Here is a 23,278-nt window from a genome sequence, read left to right as displayed (position 1 = left end):
TCCCAAGCACATGCACACTGGCTATCTAATCGTCCACTCTCCCAAGTTCTTCTATGGGAGGTAGAGTTAGAAAATCCCTATACACCTAACATGGTTGGTCAGTACCATCAAAGTCTTCTGTTTCAGATGATATTTATCTAAGCTTTATGTCCAGCTTTATTCTTTAGCCAGGATTAGCCACATTGTCAGCATTATTATTTTCCCCAATATTGTTAAGACTTCTCATCATTGGGAACTAATACTGTAACTTTTTCATACTGCGAACCAGGTCAGATACCGTCAGACATACATTAATGTATAGAGAGATCACTGATAACAGTAGGTGTTAGAAATAAGTACCAAGACTTTGATCTGACTTCCCGCTTACTTCCACACTTCGACTCTGGGAATTTTCCCTCTCTCAAGTTTCTGCATTGCTTCAGTACTTGGACCAAAATACAGACTCACAACTAAAACATCCAGCATCGAAATGAAAAGATGTCCTTATGTAAAATAGAGAGGGCTCTACGAATGGTTATGTAGCATGTCATGTGACAACATCAATGTTCCAAGCCACTGTTTTGATCTACAGTATACATTAAGCAAACTTAAAGTTATCTCAATGACTCCGCAAAGTATCTATGGTGACATGACTAAATATGGCCATACACATTAGATAGCTGCCATCTAAAGACTGCTTCTGTACATAGCTATTGCTCCTTACTCTCCATTAAGGGCATATACTTGGCTTGAGGAGAGAAATATAAATATCTGCCCAACAATTCTGATGTTTTTCAAGGTGCCCAATCCTTCTTTTACCCAACACTTACTGTCTAAAGACAGTTAGGTGGCCCAACACCCAACATCTACTGTCAAAAGGACACTTAAAAGCCCCAACACCCTAAATATACTGTCCAAAGACAGTAAGGAGGGCCACCACCTACTGTAGAGCAACACCAAATACTCACTATCAGGGAAGATGTATGAGGCTCACCACCCAATATCTACTGTTGAGCCACATTTAGAAGGTCCACTGCCCAACATCTCCTATCAAGGGTCATTTAAGAGCCTCAGCATACCTAATCTACTGTCCAGAGACAGTTAGGAGGCCCACCACCCACGACCTACTGTAGAGCAACACCAAATACTTACTATCAGTGAACATGTATAAGGTCCACCACCCAGCATCTACTGTCAATGACATTTAAGAACCCAGATTGTTGATTGATCCAGTGTGCATGGCCACCATATGGAACGTGACATGATGCTTATGCGGTGTCTAAGAAAACCATTAGTGTAATAAAATTCAACCTATAAATGCCATATTATGAGCAACCGACAGATACTCTTTGAGTGTTTGATCTTTAATTCTGATTCTATTGATAGTCGACTACACTGCACAATATATTTACACACTGTCCAAGAAAACACTTCTGCAAAAGGAATGCTAACCTGCGAAACACTGACTTTGGCCAACAGTTGCAATTACCGGTAGCAGTAATAACTTTGCATTGTACAATGGGATTCAGTCCTGCAGAGACACACACAAAATCTACATGCCAAGGATTATCATTTGTGTTGGCTATTGCATTCTATTCTCTCTAAGGCAAAGCAGCTTGGGGAAGCTGTATACAGAAGGAGTCTACTTAGCATCATTATACAGTGTAACATGTCCTTTCATTGTGATAATTCATCTCTATTTTCACCCTGATCTTGAGTTGGTGAATCAAATAACCACATTCTTCTAAAGGTAAGTGTTTTATAGACCACAGAGAAACAGGGAAGCTTTTAGCGTCTTTGCTTCCAAATTCCCAAGCTGGTGGATGGCTTTTTCTGAAGACCTTTTTGCACAATTAAGGTTCCTTTAAAGAATGTTGCAGGGTAGCTACTTGTCTTCTTCCCTGCTGTCTTTATCATGATACCTCTGTATCCTTACTTCTGAAGTAGAAAACAAATGAACGATGTTGCCATTTTATCTCCGCTTGCGTTCTGTCTTCTCATTTGAAGATTGGACTCCATCTTTAAGCTAGGCCTCCACAATCCAGGACAAACATATCTTCTCAAAGTCCATTCTGTCTGCTGTAGCTGAAGTCTGGATCCTCTGTATGAGTGTCTGATACCAGTGACAGTTTGGTTTGTGTCCTTCCTATTTCCTCTAATGCACATGCCAAAGAATCCAAACTTCCGTCATAGGGATGCCGTGCTTCCCATAGGTCCAAGATGACGGCTGATGGACTACTCTTTGTAGCAAAATAGCACAAGTTCCTACAAACAGAGAAAAGAACATTACTACATTGCAACTCAATAGTCAAGAATTAGGACCACATAGGTTTTCATTCATATAACATAGGACCTCTATCAGATCAGCTGAACTTAGTGAAACGGTCTGAAAATACACCAGGTTTTGCCCAATTTTGTCCACATAGTTTATTAGACAAATACGTATCTGCAGAAAAGTACATATATATTGTAAGCCGATGGCTGGTCATTTGCTTTCAAGTCCAAAACCCTAGGGTAATACTTAAGGGAACAGCTGAGTAATGTGGCTCTATACTGTTCCTTTAACTCCTATGGAGGAAATTGAGATCTACAGAAATAGTTGTGGGACAATGAGAAAGAACCATTTAATTGTAGCCATTTGTTGTTGCTATCTTAAGATAACTGTAATGGTAATTTTGGATGTATCTCATAGCTATGATCCAATCTGTTAGCCATGGTCCAGTTTTGACACTTTATTGTCACCTGCACCCCACAACTGTCAGTCTAGGCATTTTTGTGGTCTTTGAAAGACACAAAGCACATTTTTCAAATAGAAGGCTGCCCCAGCAAGGAAGATAGTGACTATCCCCTGGGAGTACCATCACCATAGACTCTCAGCTCCATCCTTGTGTTGTCCTTAAGAACTGTGCCTCCATCATGGAAGATTACTATTGTATTACCTGCCTTGTTTCAGTTACATTGCTAGCTTAAACACTGTTTAACACTACCCCTTGAGTGCTCTATTTTGCATTCACCATCTTGGACACTTCAACCACCATCAGGCTCAGGGAAGATTGCAACTAGGAAGTGCCCTGGAGATACTACTACCACCACCTTCCATACTGTAGGCCTCTACTTCACCACCCAAACCTTTTGTAGTGTTGATGGGTTTTTCAAGCCATGTTAGTTCATTTGTGTTTATTACTCCAACCTCCATCTCAAACTTCAATTTCCTCTATGGGTTGCTACACATTCACCAGTGTGGTTTCGATAACTATAAAGCTACTGTAACAGTGTATCTCAGGTTTGAATCCCATTCACCTCTCTGAGTTATGGGGAAGTGTAGAGCAGTAACGCTTGGCTGTTTCCATAAGTTTTACCCTAGGTGTTGGGAAAAGGAGTAGGTAGTCCCAACTTAGCAGCAATTTACTGAGATGGGAATAACCCTTCAATTTTAATTTAATTTCCTTTCCCAAAAAAAGAACAATGCCATATGTTTTCAAGGCCTCTGTCTGATAGTGCCAATTAAGTTAATAGGCCTAAATTGCATTAAGAGCCAATATGACCTACAACTAGGGTTGAGCGATCGGGATCGGAAAAGATCGGATTCCGATCGGCGATCGAGTAAATTTCACGATCGCAATTGGAATTCCGACCCGATCTTTTCCAGCGGGATCGAGATTGGAGGTTATCTCAAGATCGGCTCAACCCCAAAAGTGACTTTTCCCATAGAAAAGCATTGACTAGGGTTGAGGATCGGGATCGGAAAAGATCGGATTCCGATTGGCGATCGAGCAAATTTCACGATCGAGATTGGGATCGAGATCGGCTGGAAAATGATCGGAAATCGGATTTTAAAATCGATCTTGAAATCTCAAGATCGGCTCAACCCTACCTACAACCCATAGACAATGGATACCCCTTTTGTCATTTCAGAGAATTCCTTTTTCTGGGATTATTCTGGTGCTTGTTAGTTATCTGTTATACACAAAATAGTAAATAACTGACTGATAGTGGACCAACCACTGGACGCTGATCACAAAAATGGTGGCCCCATTTTTCATGAATGGAGAACCAGGTGGCACATGCATACTGTTCTGCATTCCTCTATACAGGACTACAGAATTAAATGTAGTGATAACATGTATAGTCAATCTGCTGCTTTGTTCATGCAGGTCAAAGAGACCCCTGTTCTTATTATCATAGGGGCCCCAGTGGTTGGCCTCCCACCATTTACACATTTAACTTTGACCCTGCGGATAGGAGAAAACTTTAAGTTACTCAAATTCCCCTTTAACCCATATAGTATGACTGTAGAACACTTGACGATAGATGTGCTTTTACAACCCTTGGCTTTTTAGTAATTCAGGAGAAATAGTATCTTTTCCAAGATGATTGTTATTCTAATGTTGAAAATAAGGGCCTTTACCAGTATAACAGCTCCCTTCTGGCATAAATGTTTCAGTCCGTTAATACCGTATTTTTATTCCCTCTTCTATAAAGAAGACAAGCACTATTGATGACCTTAGTCACTGCTGAGCCACAACCTCATGTACTGGCAGAGGGTTTGCCCATGTCTTGTATTGCGAGGTGTATTGGCTGCCAGAGAAGGGGTTACAGTGTTGTATTCAGTGCCATCTACCCTTGTGTTCTTTTCCTGCCAATGAGAGACAGTAAGGCATTGCCATATGCTTTATTAGTACAACATTCTGAACACTGTTTGGTTAAGTGATTTTTAGGGAATAAGGATAGTACTTAGGAGATTAGTTTCGTTCTTCCATCTGGCCCCCCTGGTGGATCTCTTAACTGTTTGTTTATGTATGCGGCTGTAACGTTCAATGTACTACAGCAATTGAAGGTGTCACAGCATAAGTTCCTTTCTTGTCACTTTCAAGGTCAAAAGTTCTATACTATCGCTTATGTTTTCGACATAAATGCTTCCCAATATTTCTGAAATCTGCAATAGAAAAAGGATCTTGGATTGACAGGTATCTTTAAAGCATATTCATCATAAAAAAGTAACTGTTGTTTCAATTTTTGCTGTAAATCAATAGTACAAGGAACAATTACAAATTTTGTAATATACTCCATTAAAGCAAAGTGCTTCTTTCTCCACTAATTATACTTTTCTTTAGTTCCACTCACCCCAGCCCCCATATCCAGTTAATATTCATTACCAGCTCAATGGTGGATCAGGTTATAAGCAATGGCATAACTATAGGAGTTGCAGTGGTCTCAGTTGTGACTGGATCCAGAATCCAGGGGGTTCTACAGGTTACCCTAAATACACTAGGGCTGGATAAACTACTTTGATCTCATTTCTAATTTGCTCTGATGACTGTCAGCCTGTACAGCATACATTTATGACTTCTGCTCTCTGGTGTCTGGAGTGAGAAGAGTTATTGATACACATCCTTCCACTGTCAGAAAGGAAAAAAACACAACAACCATCCAATGGCGAAAATAGCAGTTTGTCAGCAGCTTAAGTCAAGGAGGGACTCTGTGGGGAGCTTGTAACAAAAAAGGGGCATCATTACATTGCATTGTTTTGAGTTCTGATATCTAAAAATAATGCATGTCCTTCAAAAATTAATGTTGTGCTAAGATATACAGGCATGTTCCTGTCTTCTTTACTGCACAAGACCAGATACTATAAGTGTATTACAAGTTATGTATGTTTCTTTAATTATCACAATGTGATAAGCCAAATATCCTATGTGTGTCTATGTGAGAGGGGGGAGGGAGAATTGCAGCCTTTCAAAGCTTTTGTTAACATGTTGTGATATTGTGTTGAATTGGATTTATGATAAATTGGAATCCTTAACCGAACTGGAGATCAGTCTAGTGTGGTCTCACCTGTAGTTCTGAAAGCTCCTGCATACCAGCTTCAATTCTCCAATTTTGACTAGCCAAGTGAGACTGTCTGAAAGAATTGCAAATTCTTAACAGCAGCAGGAATAATATAAATTTGCAATATAAATTGGTTGTTCTTTTCAGCAAAGCACCATAAAGTACTAAGTCGAACCTAAATCACAATGACATTACCTATAGATTTTACTGCCCATGGCACGGTACACTTGTCCAGCCAGCACTGGCTAGGTCTCCTCTATACAGACATATAAATGAGGGTCCCAAACTATCATTATGGCAGCAGGTGCACAATTCGGATTTGGAGCATTTAAAACCCACCTGCAGATTAGGAAATATGAATAATACCAGACAGGAAAGGCTGCTGGCCCTCGAAGCAGTTTCTGCTGAGCAAATGTATGACTACTGGGTGATCTGCACTCTGCCTACTGCTCACTGAAAAGCCAAGCAGGCACAATTTTCTAAGTCTCTTTTTCTTTGCTCCTTTTAAGGAGACAGCTGTGACTCTATTTTTTCTTAAAAAAAAAAAAAAAAATGCTCACCCGGTGACAAAAAGAATACAGGAAATAATCAAATCGCAGAGCGAAATGTCAAATCGGCAGTAGGGCCACTTGAGCTGCAAGCTATTCCCATCACAAACATCTTGGCAATGTTATTTTTCAAAGCGGGCACTGTTCAAATGGAAACAAGCTGCACCGTGTTATTGTGCCTGTAAATAGGAAGATAAAAGGCCAGATCGAAGCACACGCTAAAATTGGGTTTTTAGAAACCTGCAGACTAAGGAGAGTGTTTGGATGGAGGTAAGGCAGATTACTATGTGAAGAAAGCATTTATTTGTTCCAGTTTTCTCTACCTCTTATTAGCCGCGTCTTCTATAATTTAACAGATAAAGACCGAGGCTTAAATGCGTGTCTTATAGTCGATGCTGAGACTCTGGACAGTCAGGGGTAAACTCATAGTCTTTCTATGTAGCAAGCTGAATATTGTACTCATATGTAAGACTAAAAGCCATCAGTCCTGGTGATCATTCCCAGCGAATATAATCCAAAGCACAGAAAATATTGAACTATTCTATCTAAATAGCTTCTAAGTTACAGCGGTTTTCTAACTTGTGCATACCGTCAGGCTTGGATTTCTCATAAGGTTTCCCATAGGTGGCCTTATTTCAAAGTTACTGGCTGAAAAAGTCCATTACTGCTCCTACTTTCAGAGCATACAATGTTGTGTGCTAGTCCTACATGAAGTTCATTTAGTAAAGGTTGATCCAGAAGCTACAAGAGGCTGAAGGTGATCCCAATTAAGGGGGCGCCCGCCGGGTCTCCGTCTTATTCCCCGGAGAAACTGGCTAGCGGTCAGTTTTAAAACCCATTTATTTGAATAGCTTTTTGAGACAAACTGTTGGTGTCCATATGCAGCCTCTCCGCAGGGAAAACGTTTTTTTGGTCGGACACAAAGTCCGTGGTTTCCCCGCGGAGCGGCTGCATATGTTTTAAAACTAACTGCTGGGAAGTCATTCCCTATCCAGCTTCCCCGGGAAATAGGACAGAGACCCGGTGGGTGGACATATTGTGGGAGCAGGTGGGAAAAGGAGAGAAGCGACCAAATTGGAAAGTAAGTGAATAGTCTTCTGTAATACAATGGAGAAAGGGGAACACCCCCCCCATGATGTCAATTTGTTACAAAAAATTTACACTCCACTATAGCTAGGTGAGGTATATGTCAGTCTTAATGAATAGCCATGTTGGAGTGGAAAATAAAGTTTACACCTCTAATTTTGGCGCATCTCAGGCACTCTGGTAGAAATTGAACTCTAACCCAGGTTAGGGGCTGGTGTATATTTCAGCCATTAAGCAATTACTTGCACAAGTAAATTTGTTGGGATGTGAGTAGGTCAAGATCAGTGCTGAGCCCTCTCCTCCCACGCCACAGGATCTGCCTATATGGTAGGTACACCATTGAGCCCATCTATGGTTACTGAGGAGAGAACAGAAGACTTGCTGTGGGGTAAAGGGTGAATACAGACAGCTGAGGTTATCCACAATCTAGTAGACTGTAGATTACCTGTATTCTAATAGACAGTATAATGCGGCCCTTAATGTGATAGGGTCCCCTGACCTACTGGGCCCCTCTGCAGCTGCACAGGTTGCAATAATATGTCCACCTCTGTGGGGTGGAGGCTGACTGCTATAGTCACTGAGGAAGAAGTGGGAACTGTGACCCCTGGAAGAGAGAGTATAGACTGCTATGATCACTGGGGAAGCAAGACAAAGCTCCAAAGTTTCCTAAGCTACAAATCTGAACCCATATAGGTGTAATGTGACCTACTGTACCATTGTGTGTCTTTGATTTCATAAAGTTGCATGGGTTTGAGACAGCCTTCATTGGATATACCTTTCTAGGGCACGATCTAATAGTGTATGGAGCCTCGGAAAAGAGCCTCCGGCACCTCAGTAACGGCACAGTGCACAAGGCTCCTGAATGTATTACACCGTTACAAGTATAATCCAGGCATCCGGTTATACATATTATGTACATATCTGCAGATTCCCATACTCATAAATTAGTGATGTCAGTATCTATGTCAGAAACTTTCACCTAGTTCCAATTCTCTTGGAATCTCAGTGCTAGCGGTTTGGATTATACTTTATCCATCATCAACAGTGATCCATATATTTGCCCGTATGAAAGAACTCTTTATTTATGTATGTATTCCAAAGCTGCGAGGCAGAATAAATCTAATTTTTTCAGCAACAGGATGTGTTCATTAGAATCCCCCAAAGGAAAGCTTAGTAATAAAGCTCAACCATTAATATTGCCTTCATCAGGATTGGCCTGGAGGCATGTATATATAAATGCTTGGGAGGGGCGGGAGAATACAGAACGTCTTTATTATGATTCTTATAGATTAAAAATCTCGCCCTGAAAAATGATTTCTATTAGAAATTAGATTGTAAGCTCCTGTGGGTGGTAATAGCCTTTGGTCATACAAGTCTATATGTGCATAGACATCTTCCTGTAATTATTCTTATTCTAGAACGGCTCCTTTATCCTAGAGCACAAAAGAAAATGAATGTGTCTCGCAAAGTCTGCTCTCAATGGCCGTAAGCTTAGTCCTGCTCGGCACCAAGGAGGAAAGATACTTGTCAGCGGGTGATTAAACCACTTTCAAACTGTTGTCTTATAATTCCGTACGTTGCATGGTGGGGAGGATGGGGGTGGTCACACTTCCTAAATAGTGTCTTCTGCTATAATGTTAGTACTGCTGAATGATTTATCATGTAAAAAATAAATACTTAAAAAAAAGTTTCCTAATTCCTGCAGCAGATTTTTTCAGCCTGCAAAAAACTCTGCGTGAACATACGGAAATTCTCTCTTATATTAAGGCTGGTCTTACACGACCGTAACGATTTTATGGTCCACAAGTTGCTGATCAAAGACACCGCAGACGCCCGTGTCCTGCCGCACTCGCCCATAGAGTTCTATGGGCGAGTCCGTGCAGTGCCGCAATTCACAGCCTTTATGGACCTGCTCTATACAGTGCGGAGGCCCGGCACACCACTGATAAAATATCCGGTGGTGTAAGAGGCCACACTGAATATCATGTGTCCGTAAATGTTCTGCAATTGAAAACCCTCAATTGCGGACCATTTGCGGACTTACATTACGGCCATGTAAGACCAGCCTAAGAGGGGAGAAAAATCACAAAATGCCTTAGAGGTGAACTGATTTACATGTATAAATATATGAGTAGTTAGTACAAAGACGTGGCATAATATTTATTCTTTCCTACTTTATTCTTTACTTTTTACTTTCTACTATTCTGTATTTAAAGTGGCTTGTTGCGTCCCCTACATCCCGACAACCAGCATTCATGGTCCATGCCCCAGTTGCACAGTTGCTTTCCCCTAGCTGTGGCCCTGGACCTTTTGTCCGGGGTCCCCTACCTCATCCCTACATTGAATTCTTGATAGTGATGGTTACAGGTGCTAAGGAGTTTAATCCACCTTAGTGTGGTTAGGGTAATCTGTGGGTCTCCTTGGCTTATGGACCAGATGGAAGCTGCAATCTCAATACTGATGCCAGTGCTTATGGGCCTCCTAAGGCTCCTGGGCCCTCACTCAAGTAATGACCCTTCCCTGGACAAGGAGACATGTATTACAGGTGGTAAAAAGGAGGTTTAGACGTTTCTATAGAAAAGGCTTCTTAACAGATAAAGTAATCAGATTATAGAATACCCTACCCCTGGAAATAGTCCTGAGGTGAGGGGAATACCAGGTCAACATTCCCTCATCTCATCTCCTTTGTGACCACAAGGGCCTAATCATAGGCTTCAGTGGTGACCCAAGGCACATGGAATCACCCCAGAGGCTAAAAGAGGCCAGAGGATGACCCAGAGAGAACTCTGTATGCTGCAAGGAGGGATTGAAGAATGGCCAATGTTTCAATGATGATTAGGGCTCTCATCTACAAAGGAATAGTCCAAAAGTAAGGTTCTTTGAAAATGTTTTTGAGTGTCCAAATTTTATAGCACCCAGCTTGTCAAATAAGTCCCTGAACCGAGATCTTTGGTGCCACATATGGGGACAAGTTGATGCAACAGACATCTATGAATTCACATTCACAAAAAAGGTAAGGGATCAAAATAATAGGGACATATTAATGCGCTCCAATAATAACCAGACATGAGGGAAATAATATTCTCAGTTGTTTTTTTTTTTGGGGGGAGGTCATATATCTAGTCCAAGCTATTTTATGACCAGTCAAAAGGCTTCCAAATGCTATCCAATAGACATAAGAGGAGCTGGATATTTCATTGTACCACTAGTGATCGATAGGGATCTCAGTGATCTGCCATCAATTTCACTAGTGAGAAAGCCCCTCCAATACTCATTTCTGTTACCTGTAACCTGTAACTATTGAATGATGTTGGCCATGTGTCAACCAAATTTAGTTTGGATTACCAGAACCAACTGGAACCTAGGGCATTGAGATTTTAATATGTAATAGAACCAGAGTAATATTAATATGACATTTTAATTGAATATAACATGCAATTCTGCATCCACAGCATATGTGCATTACCATTGCTTATCTGCCAGAGTGTGCATATCATTATAGCCAACTGTGGCTACAGGTGCCATGGTCAATATGGGCAATGGTGCCCTCTTTGGTAGTGACAGCACAAGTCACACACCCAAAGGAGTGGCAGATCTTGTGGACCTAGAAAGGAGGTCATAAAACTAAGCAAAAATAGAAAAGCATATTCTGTACATGCTTAGCCAAATGTAAGGAGAGATGGCCGTGATACAAAACCAGTCACCTGTTTATAGAAAGTTTCTGTGCTAACAGCTGCCAGTCCTTTCCTTTGGAGTTAGGCGTGTCAAACGTTGCACATATCCGCTGCCTGATGGAGTGTGGGATTTTGAAGGCTTTCGGACCAGTGTGTGCCAGGAAATTGCTGTCCTCTGGTGCAAAGAAAGCTATGGTTTCACGCTCGTTCTGCATGGAAATGTACAAGAGATGCTAATTAGAGCAGCCAATTAGGAATTAATGATACCATAATGCTTATGTAAAACAAGCCAGCGTAAAAGACATTCAACACCTGTGAAAAGAAGTCAGCACCTGTACAAATAAATTAAAGAATTATGTCGCCAATTGTTTTAATTGTATTAAGAACATTAAAACACAGAATAATCTACATATGACTAATATGCTTAATAAGCCGGATGTATGTGCGGAAATCTAGAATTCCACTTGTATACGAAACTACGTGAGATTGGAGTCGACAGTCTGACATATACAATAAATTCAATTACGGAGATTTATCAAGAATGGTAAAGCAACTGTTCGGAGCAAATTACATCTCTAATAGAAAAAAATAGGGTTTTTTGGAACGAAGTAGCTGAACAGATGGATAAGAGTAAAGCTGGTCAGAATCGACATAAATCTTCCCGAAACTGATTGTACTCATGTTAGTATTATCTCTGTACTATGACATCACTGCGTATGCTATCCATATGCAGTAATTTTAATGTGCGTATCATTTTACTATTGTGACATCACTTTTTGCAATATCCCTGTACTATGACATCACTGTAATTATTATTCCTGTACTGTGACATCACTGTGTTTATTATCCCTTCCTAATGTGACATCACTGTGTGTATTATCTCTGTACTACATCACTGTGTGTATTATCCTGTACTGTGACATCACTGTGTTGATTAGCCCTGTACTGTGACATCACTGTGTGTATTATCTCTGTACTGTGACATCACTGTGTGTATTATCCCTGTACTGTGACATCACTGTGTGTATTATCTTTGTACTGTGACATCACTGTGTTTATTTTCCCTGTACTGTGAGATCACTGTTTATTATCCCTGTACTGTGACATCACTGTGTATATTATCCCTGTACTGTGACATCACTGTGTGTATTATCCCTGTACTGTGACATCACTGTGTGTATTATCCCTGTACTGTGACATCACTGTGTGTATTATCCCTGTACTGTGACATCACTGTATTTATTATCCCTGTACTGTGACATCACTGTGTGTATTATCCCTGTACTGTGACATCACTGTGTGTATTATCCCTGTACTGTGACATCACTGTGTTTATTATCTCTGTACTGTGACATCACTGTGTTTGTTATCCCTGTACTGTGACATCACATGTTTGTTATCTCTGTACTGTGACGTCACTGTGTTTATTATCCCTGTACTGTGACATCACTGTGAGTATTATCCGAGCACTGTGACATCACTGTGTGTTTTATCCCTGTTCTGTGACATCGCTATATGCATTATACCTTTATTTTGGCATAACTCTGTTTATTATTCCTGAACTGTGACATCTTATGCGCATATCCCTTTACTCTGGCATTACCGTGTGTATTATGTTTAATTAGCAAGACCAAACAATTAGCCCTTATTGGCACAAATGCAATCTGCAGTCCCATGAGGTTACAATCAATGGAAGACCCATTTATTTTAATGGGTAAATCATGCTCATGCAGACCTCTGTTATTTTTCATAAGCCTTTGGTCCATGGAAAAAGAATGGAGGCATGTTCTGTTTTGGTCCATTTTGCAGTCTATAGGGGGAGGTCACACGGAGTAACGTGCCGCGTGATGTGGCACGTATACACCGTGTGAGACTTTGCAGGCCGTATACGCTCCCATTGATTTCAATGGGAGCCGGGATCGTATACGCAGCGTTATGTTGTGGCCGCAAAATCACGGCCACAATATAGCGCCGCGTATACAATCCCGGCTCCCATTGAAATCAATGGGAGCGTATACGGCCTGCAAAGTCTCACACGGCGTATACGTGCCACATCACCCGGCACGTTACTCCGTGTGAACTCCCTCTATGGAGCTCGATTCAGGTCTATGGGTCAGTGACATACATTAATGGCACACATTTTTCATGGACCCAAAGACATTAAAAAGTATATGAAATTATTAAAACAGAAAGTTGATCTGTTATTGATAGATCTGAATAATGGATCAACCCCAGACAGCACACCACCCACAAATTAGCAGGGAAGGGCACTGTTCGTGAATACCTGAGATCTTATACTCTATCATGACATGGTATAGTTAAGTCTCATTATAGGCTTTAGTTATTAGTAGTCATTTGTTTTAGCAACAATCTATCAAAAGATTCTTGAGGCGTAGGGTAAGTTCACACAAAGGAAAGTGGAGCGTAATCTGGCACGTATACACGTGTCGGCAGATGACGCGCTCAAAATGCTCCCATTCATTTCAATGAGAGTTAGGAGCGTATACGCCGCTTTATTTTGCGGATGCAAAATCACGGCCGCAAAATAACGCGGCGTATACGCTCCTAACTCCCATTGAAATGAATGGGAGCATTTTGAGCGCGTCATCTGCCGGCATGTGTATACGTGCCAGATTGCGCTCCACTTTCCTCCGTGTGAACTTACCCTTAAAGGAAGTGGTTGTCTATTCTAGCAGAACCTAAACAGGAGAATAAGTGTTTTATAAGGATATGGTCACACATTGAGGCTTTGACGCATTTTAGTGCTTATATCTGCATCCATGAATGTAAATGGGGTCTCCGTAACAACATTCACATATTATAGAAATCTTCAATGTGGGAAACTCCTGTGTATCAACGGATAGACCCCAATGAAAGGGATGAATCCATGTACAGATTTGTGGCACATCATAATGCACAGCCACGTCATACAATAGAGAGATTTCTTCCGTGAATTTTGCATTAAACTTCCTATGTAACTGACCGAACTGTACCTGCAGTGTATAAGAGGTCAGACGATATGAATGCTATATTCTGTTAAATATGTTAACTAGAGATGAGCGAGTAGTATACTATGGTATTCGAAATACTCGTACTCGATCAAGTACCACTTGCTATTCGAATGGAAAAATTTGATGCAGAACCAGCATTGATTGGCCAAATGCTATACAGTCGGCCAATCAACACTGGTTCTTCTCCTACCTTTCGAAGTCTTCTCCGTGCAGCGTCCCCGCAGCGTCTTCTGGCTCTGAATTCACTCTGCCCAGCATCGGGCCTGGGCAGAGCCGACTGCGCATGCAAGTGCTACAAGAAAATGGCCGCTTTGACTGTAAGCGGCCATTTTCTTGTAGTGCGGGCATGCGCAGTCGGCTCTGCCCAGGCCCGATGCCTGGCAGAGTGAATTCAGAGCTGGAAGATGTCACGGGGACGCTGCACGGAGAAGACTTCTCGGAGAATCCAGCCCGACCCTCACTCGTGGACTTGGTAAGTTCAATTTGATCGAATGTTGCCTACTCCTGAAACGAGCATTTTTCCCCCATAGAGTATAATAGGATTCGATATTCTATTCAAGTATTCGAATATTGAGGGGCTACTCGAAACGAATATCGAATATTGAGTGTTTAACTACTCGCTCATCTCTAATGTTAACGCTATATAAATAACAGATACAATATACAGTACTGATCTCTTTCATATTGACCTGGTGTTTTATATTGCCTAGATACAACATATCGCTAGCTCTGCGATGTGGACACAAGAGTGAAGCGGTGAAGGTGCGTAACATGCCATATCAGTTTAAATGGAATCTGCAGGGGAATGGTAGGATTTCTAATCTGCACATCTAAGATAAAGCATTTGAATACCCTAGGGGACTGTAAAGCAAGCAAGCTGTTCTCTTTGGCAGAAGAATGCAGCCGTCTCTATCCCGCTTCCCCATCACCTCCTGAGACAAGGAACCAGGCATTCAGCATTAACAAATCTGTTTGAAATGAAGGACGGGATTCTTACCTCCAGGATCTCACTTAGAAAAATAAATCTTGCTATGATTCAGATACATGCTAGGCCTGCCAGTGTTTTTGCAAGAACAGGACATGAGGGTGCAATTGTGGAGCGTGCCTTAGGGCTGAGAAACACAGAACTCAATTCCGCACTATAAGCTTTTCCAAGTCAGGCTTATATTAAAGGGGTAGCGCCAGTTCATCAAAACCAATTCATGTATATTAAATATAGAAAAAGTATTGTTCAATGTAATACTGTTGTATGTTCTACTTTATCGTTCCTTTTACCTTACATTATCCTAAGATTTTTTCAAAAATGGTCATCTGATGTCACTTATTCCTTCTATTGTTTACACAGAGTTTCCTTGGTCCATGTCCTGTTTCTGGTAACACAGGTTGGAGGAATCAGTCTCTGCTCTCTGGGGGGGGGGGGGGGGGGCTGAGTTCTCTCACTTTTCTGGACAACTCTGCTGTCTGGACAACCAGATCAGCGGTCACTTCTCTCCAAATCGGTGTAATGTAATATACATTTACCTTGCATATTATTTGATCTGTCTTTATTTTATGAATAAATAATCTCTCACAAGTGATGTCTATATCTACTGAGGTACTTCCTGGTATCCTGTCTATCGAACAGTCAAAGCCACTCACCAGCTTGCTGAAGAATACAGGAAGTGAGAAGAAGTGACAGCATCCAAAGCAGTGAGAGAGGGAGATGGGAAACTACTTTAAATTATAGTTTGAGGGTGACTCTAAGGGACTAATTTCATTTCATCTACAACACTTCAATGTACTGTTATACATCCTCCAATAATTTAGAAACCTTGAATCTTGTATCTTTCTTTATCCCTATAGTCAGTGCCACCATTTCCATTAGTCACTTGGCCATGCTACAACTCAGTACCATTCAAATAAATAGGGCTGAGCTGCAATACCAAGCACAGCCACCATATAATATATGGCACTGTGTTTAGTAAGTAGTAAAGAGGACATAGCAATCAATATCATAGTCCAGGTTAACCCCTTTAAGGTCAGCGAAGTCTGCTGATTTTGAGGAACTGGCTGACTATCTAATGTGCATTGGATATTGGATTTTATCATGCATTCAAAGAAAATAAAGTAGCCTCCAGAGGTGTCTGGCAGTTTCTTACTTGTCTTTACTCATTTAGAACACATTCACACTAGTTCTAGCTATTCAGGTGACAGCTATCTAAAGTGTATGACTAGCCCTATTAACCTTTGATAGTTCTCCATTATTTTCCTTGTGAGCAGGATTTAGCAATAAACTAAAACTGCTCTAAAACTGCAATATAATCCTAATATCCAGTCCCAATCACAATTTAAGATCTTCCAACCCATTTCGCCCTTATTGCAGGCACAGGCATACCATTCTCTCAAAAATGGTATTTCACAGTATACCGGTGCCCTGTTTATGTCATATTGCTATATGGAGCTAATAAAGAGCTAATAGTAGGAAGCAGAGTCTTAAAAAAATATGCAGCATCTATTCTTCAGTCCATTAACTTTTATAGAGAAGTCAATAGGGTTGTATTCTTCATAAAAGTCAAAAGCTCCATTGATTTCTATGGGCCCTATTGAGTTCCCACCAGTTCTTAAGAAGCAGTTTCTTATTGTAATGTTGTCATTGACTTGGGGTCTGTTCTCACTTTCAATGGGATTTTAATTATTTCTTAATGGATCTATGTTATTTATGTGTATGGTATCTGTAGAAAAGTATAATGATAGGAGCAATAAAACCACACAAGATCCAACAACGATTGTGACACCGCCATTTTGTCATTAGATGGATAGAGATAAGTATAACATAGGAGATGGATAGAGACAAGTATAATGTAGGCTAATGGCAGCTAGTATCGTTTTATACACAGAATAGCTACAGGGCAGGAATTGATAAATGGGAATCTATAGGGCTGATATGGGACAGAAGCCCTGCTAACAAGAGGGAACATTGTATCTGGAGCCATTGCAATCCATCATGGCATGACAAAGACCTATGTCATATATTGCATTTATCTGTATTATTAATCCTCTGCTGAGCCTATTCATACTGGGATATAAAATGGTCTCTAGGTAGCAGTCACACTCCACATGTACCAATCCTCCGAGTCCTGGGATGTAACTGGCAGATGGGACTTTGCTCTAATGTGAAAGAAAATGACAGTTAATAATGCTGATATCTTGACTGGAGACAGCTCACATCAATTTCAGGTCCCGTCTCCATCTCTCGCCTTCTATCTGGCTTGTGCTTTAAATGCCACTTTGATGAATATGAAATTTGGTGAAGTTAAAATTGCAGATTCACTTTCCCTTATGATTCTCAGTGCTACCTGTTTTTTTCTTACATGCTGATATGTATTCTGCTAGCGGAAGGGTAAATGCATGCATCCTGGTAGAAGTCAGGGCTTACGTGTCTCTGCCATAGCTATAAGATCAGGGTTTTAGTTCTGATCACACTCATTTTCTATTTACTTCTTAAGAATTGCATTTTGTATAGTCAATATATTCTGATTCAGATAGGTGCCCAGTGGTCATGGTAAAGATGTAATTATGGAGGGTACAAAGCTTGCAGTCACACCCCAAGATCAGATGTGCCCACTTTTAACTTTAGCTCAGACTTGGTTATCTGAGAGCAACACATAATGGATACTAATGGCCCATCCACAGAATAGGTGATCGATATTAGATTAGTCAGGGTCCAATACCCAGACCTTACACCGATCAGCTGTTAATGGTTCCCAGAAGCTATATAAAAGTAATATACACAGAGGAAGTTTTGCTCATATTGAAGTTTATGGGAGCAGATCTGCAGTTCCCAGCACCATCACTATAATGTATAGAGTCGGAAGCAGTATACAGTGTACAGATCTATATATTGTAGTGGTAGTCTTGGGGAACTGCACATTCACACCTTGCATACAGTTTCCAGCAGCCAAAATAGCTGATTGGCTTATCCATTTTATATAGGCTTATCCATTATATCTGGATGGGCTAACAAAACCCTTTAAAGGCTGCTATTAGGGTTGAGCGATCGGGTTCGGAGAAGATTGGATCTTGATCGGCGTTCGAGCAAATTTCTCGATTGGGATCGGCTGGAAAATGATCAGAAATCGGATTTTGAAATCTCAAGATCGACTCAAGCCTAAAAGTAACTTTTACCATAGAGAAGCATTGACTAGGGTTGAGTGATCGGGAAAGATTTGATCCTGATCGTCAATCAAACAAATTTCACGATCGCAATCGGCTGGAAAATGAATGGAAATCGGATTTTAAAATCGATCCTGAAATCTCAAGATCAGCTCAACCCTAGATGCTATTCATAAACCAAATACTAATGCACATAAACAGCATAGAGTACATCACTTTCTGACACGCTATTGCAAAAGAATATTGTCTTGATTAGTTTATGGTGTCCCTATGCAGCTAGGATTTAGGGTCCTAAATCTGGCACTATCCATCCATTTTATCCCTCTAGGTTTCAGTTTAATACATTTAAACTTACCATAGATGAGATGAGTCCAGGACTAGATTGGCTCCGGGCACATATGTATTGTGCCACTGAAGTCAATGACTATACAAATCCCATTATTGTGCACCACATTTGTCTTATTGCTGAGGATTTATATTGATATCTTACCTCCAGAATTGATGTTTGTACCTGAAGAATCAGCTCATGGCCTTTGACCTGTCTGACACAGATCTTACAAGACAGCTGGGTGGTGGCTGGGGTGTATCTCTCCAAGGAAAAGGCACAGTGCAGTGGCTGCTGGTTACTGCACCAGACACGAGAAAAAGGGACCTCCTGCAATTTGGAAAGGCAAGGAAAGTCAACTGTCTGCATTAAAGACATACACACATCTTATAATAAACTTCAATACCAGAGACAGTTTGTGAACAGAGTTTCCACTTGGTGTCATTCTTATAGTTGCCCTGTCCATGGTGCTGAAAGTAGGGACTTGAGTTGCTTTTGAGTTCACAGTCTTTGCTAGCATGCTTTCACTATTTGGGACAAAGGAGGTTAAAGTAGGACGTTTAAAGCCTCTACGGGACAACACTCTGTGTAGAAGCCACCAGTGGTTTATAGTCAAGGCATCATTATCTTATTTCTAGAATTCAATAAAACATGGACAGGTAAGATTTTTGGGATGCAAAATGGAAAACTATAATCAATACATGGTTATAGTGCTGAATAATGATATAAACACATGAGCAGCATTTACTACGACCTATAGTATGACGAAACACAGATTGTAGGACTTTGTGGTCAGGATTACTTGTCTCACTGAGCCAGTCTCACACCTGCACCAGGTCTCCGTTCGGAGATTTCATCCCAAAATCTGCTTGAAAAATGCAGAGAGAAAAGTACTGCAAGCAAACGGACAGAAACCTGATGGACCGTTATAGTCTATGGGATCTGTGGGTTTCTGTGGGTAACTGATTTTTAATTGGATTGATTTTTGGGGTCCCTAATTAGATCTGAAGAATGAAAACTTGAATGCAGGTGTGAACCTAGTGTCAGTGAGTCTATAACATTTCTGTATTTTGTGTTTTGTATGCAAACCTTCTTTAAATGTATTTCACTAGGGAATAAATGCCACTTAAAAAATAACTAAATACATTAATTAATTATATAACTAATAATAAATTATTATCAATAAAATCACAGATGCCTACTTTTAGCATTGACAGTGATAAAAAGGAGGACCTTTCACCTCCTGGGGCACATGCAGTTTTATATAATGCTAGAAAGCCGACAGTGCACTGAATTCAGCCAACTCTCGGTTTTCCCGTTCTGTGCCCCTAGTGAAGAGCTATTGGTGCAATTACTGTAGCTCTTCATTGTCTGAAGGGCATTTCTGACAGTCAGTCAGGAACGCCCTTCCTCACAGTAGCGTCTATTGCGCTGTACTGTGAGAGGGGCGTTACTTACCGCCTAGTGATGACGTTGAGTGGTGAGGAATGCCCCCCAGTACTTGTCTATGGACGAGTACTATCAGGAGGGGAGGGAGGTTCCTCACCCCTCTCACAGTACAGAGCAATAGGCACTACTATGAGGAAGGGCGTTCCTCACTGACTGTTAGAAATGCCCTTCTGACAGTGAAGAGCTACGGTACCGGTACCGATAGCTCTTCACCGGGGGCGCAGAATGGGAAAGCCAATAGTACGCTGAATTCAGCGCACTGTCGGCTTTCTAGCGGTGTATTAAACCGCATGTGCCCCAAGAGGTGAAAGGTCCTCTTTAATAAATGTCTGGGAATATCAGGCAGTTCACAACCTTACTAACTGTACTTTATTGATCTAAAAACCCAAAATTTCTTTAATCCAATCATTGATTTTAATATTTGCCACCACAATAGCTCACTGTCACGGCCAGGTTCCATTTCCGAGAATTCTCCAAACAGTAACAGTTCCTAATAGAAAATTTTGCTTACGAGGCACATAATGAAGGCCAACATGTTTGCTCAGCTCCTATCCAAACACTTCTTAATACTTTCTAAGTAATTAGAGTTATAAAAAAAAAAAAGTACAAGCAGTATCGGAGATGTAAAATAAATATATAAGGTTTAGCTTGGCCCAATAATTTCTATTTCTTTTGGCGGCTGGAAATCTCATTATAATAAGAATTAAAATAAAACAATTTCTAAAATACTTTAAGCACTCCTGCCTGCGCCATATCCCGTCCTCTCCTATTAGAGAGTATATATTTCTCACAAGCGAATGGCTTTTCACAGCATAAAACAATGCTGATTACATTGGGAACATATCCTAATTACACTTCAACCGGCGCTCCATTTGTAGCTAATGCTCTCTGCGTTATTATTACTATTCCTACACTTAACGTCAGATTAATACCTTGAGTGTACGTTGACTAGTAAAGCATAATTATGTCTGCTTTTTACTGTTTATAGGTTCCTAATAAAGAGTCAGCTGTACATGGGTTTTCTCTACGGGAAATTCAACCACTCGCAATGTTATTATGAGCCACAACCGGCTTCATTTACCTACTGGCACCAAAGCATGTTCGGCTCATAACTACAGTCATTGCAGTCCGTGACACTACGTTTTACAGATTTTTCATTCATTTCAACCGGCATGGATACCATAATGCAGGATTTAGAAAGTACTTAGTTGAGGAACAAATCTGTAAAAATGGGAGTAAATGCATAGAATCACTGTATGTGGTTTAAAGGGACACTCCAGGGAAAGCTTTTATGGCTTGTTCCATTTGCTATCCTCGTAGTGTAAATAAGATTTGCTTATTGGGTACTATCAGCTCTGTTACAATTCACGCAGTATCATGTGACCCACATTTTTTCCAAAATCTACAAAAGTGTAGAATTTAATAATGTCTAATTTCCTAATCTAAAAAGGAATGGTAGAAGTAGCGCTCACAGGTCACTAGAGACACATATAGGACAACTGAAGTTTATTGGAGACATTGCACAACACAAACAACGTAACCACATTTCGGGCTACAAGCGCCCTTTCTCAAGTGCATAGACTTGCAATTCTCCAGAAGGCAAATGAAGGACTTCAAGCTTTGGTCTACTTTTTCCCCCCTGGGTCCAATCATGTCACCGCCCTGTGTCACCCTCTTTACTTCTTTGGGCATTTAAGATAGTTGTCCAATCGTCATGGCAGAGATATAACTTTAGAAGGTACAACGCTTGCAGTCACACCCTAGTACTTATGTCCCAGGGGGCCCACAAGATCAGACTAGAGTTGAGCGAGTACTGTTCGGATCAGCCGATCCGAACAGCACGCACGCATTGAAATCAATGCACGCAGCCGGCACACGGGGGTTAAGCGGCCGGCCGCCGTCAAACCAGAAGCACCAGGTGCTTCCATTCATTTCAATGCATGCGTGCTGTTCGGATCGGCTGATCCGAACAGTACTCGCTCATCTCTAGATCAGACGTGCCCACTTTTAACTTTAGCTCAGATTTGGTATCTTTCAGAGTTCCACTGAAGCCGCTGACTGGCTTCAGCAGTCTTGTGCCTACTGAGACCAATCAGTAGCCTCATCAAGACCCAGGAAGAGTACCCATGGTGTCACAGGTATTGACATCGCCTGCCATTTGCTGACTAGCCTCAATGGTCACATGAAGAGACCAGTTCAGCAAAAGAACCGAAACGCATCGAGGGATGTTTCTTTATTTTATTTTTTTTTCAATACCCCGACTAGATTTTTTGGTCCGGCAAAAGTATTAAGAAATATGTTTCTAATCACTTCTTTTAGTAGAGGAAGAGGTTAAAATATTCCACTAAATAATGCACATATACAATCTTTAATTAAATAGCCTGAAATATTAATTTATATAGTCCATATAGTATTACTTAAACAGCACATAAAAGAAATAAATCTAATTACAATTCCTAAGTATGTATCTTCATTTATAATATATGGATGACATTAAATTTATCCTTTTCTCCATGTTTGCATATTTTACACAACTTTTAAATTGGACTGAATTGCAGCAAGAAAATGTACCATACTTGTAATTAGAAAGTTTCATAAATGTTGCTTTTAGTATCAGCATGAATATTACTTTCCAAATACTGGAAGAATTCTACCTCCCTCTCAATTCTGGAGTGGATCAACAAAGTTTACCGTTTTGAAGAATTGGCCCACTGGGAAACCAGATTTCACCACAATTTTGCTAAAAAGATCCCACTACAATTTTGCTAAAATCTGGAACTAGTGCTTAATAGAGATGAGCGAACACTAAAATGTCCAAGGTTCGAAATCCGATTCGAACAGCCGCACACTGTTCGAACGGATTTCGAACCCCATTATAGTCTATGGGGGAAATGCTCGTTTCAGGGGTAGGCAAAATTTACTGAAATTATACTTACCAAGTCCACAAGTGACGGTCGGGCTGGATTCTGCTTGAAGTCTTCTCCCGGCGCAGGGTCCCCGCGTCTTCTTCCGCCTAGAATTCACTCTGCCTAGGCATCCGGTCTAGGCAGAGCCGACTGCGCATGCGTGATCATGCACGCGCATGCACGCGCATGTGCAGTCGGCTCTGCCCAGGCCCGACGCATGAGCAGAGCCGACTGTGCCTGCACGCGCACGCGCAGTCGGCTCTGCCTAGGCTGGATGCCTAGGCAGAGTGAATTCCAGGCGGAAGAAGATGTGGGGAGA

The 23,278-nt window shown here is 41.0% G+C and overlaps 1 protein-coding gene across 2 annotated transcripts in view; it reads right to left on the bottom strand.

Annotated features, from left to right (window-relative positions):
* Window positions 1–1,072: 1,072 nt before the first annotated feature.
* UNC5D (unc-5 netrin receptor D) overlaps window positions 1,073–23,278 on the bottom strand; it is a 562,375-nt gene continuing 540,169 nt past the window's right edge. Inside the window, exons 14-16 of one of the 2 annotated variants that reach the window (XM_075273020.1) lie at window positions 18,770–18,934; window positions 11,147–11,325; window positions 1,073–2,244 (exon numbers count right to left, since the gene is read on the bottom strand). In XM_075273020.1, the coding sequence (XP_075129121.1) occupies window positions 2,040–2,244; window positions 11,147–11,325; window positions 18,770–18,934 (549 nt within the window). In that variant the 3' untranslated portion in view covers window positions 1,073–2,039. The remainder of the gene's footprint in view (window positions 2,245–11,146; window positions 11,326–18,769; window positions 18,935–23,278) is intronic. The other variant, XM_075273019.1, reaches the window with a different exon arrangement.

The sequence above is a fragment of the Leptodactylus fuscus genome, chromosome 5, assembly GCF_031893055.1.
Source record: "Leptodactylus fuscus isolate aLepFus1 chromosome 5, aLepFus1.hap2, whole genome shotgun sequence".
NCBI classification, from domain to species: Eukaryota; Metazoa; Chordata; class Amphibia; order Anura; family Leptodactylidae; genus Leptodactylus; species Leptodactylus fuscus.
The sequence above is the reverse complement of the archived record's forward strand: the minus strand, read 5'-3'. Positions and strand labels throughout refer to the sequence as shown.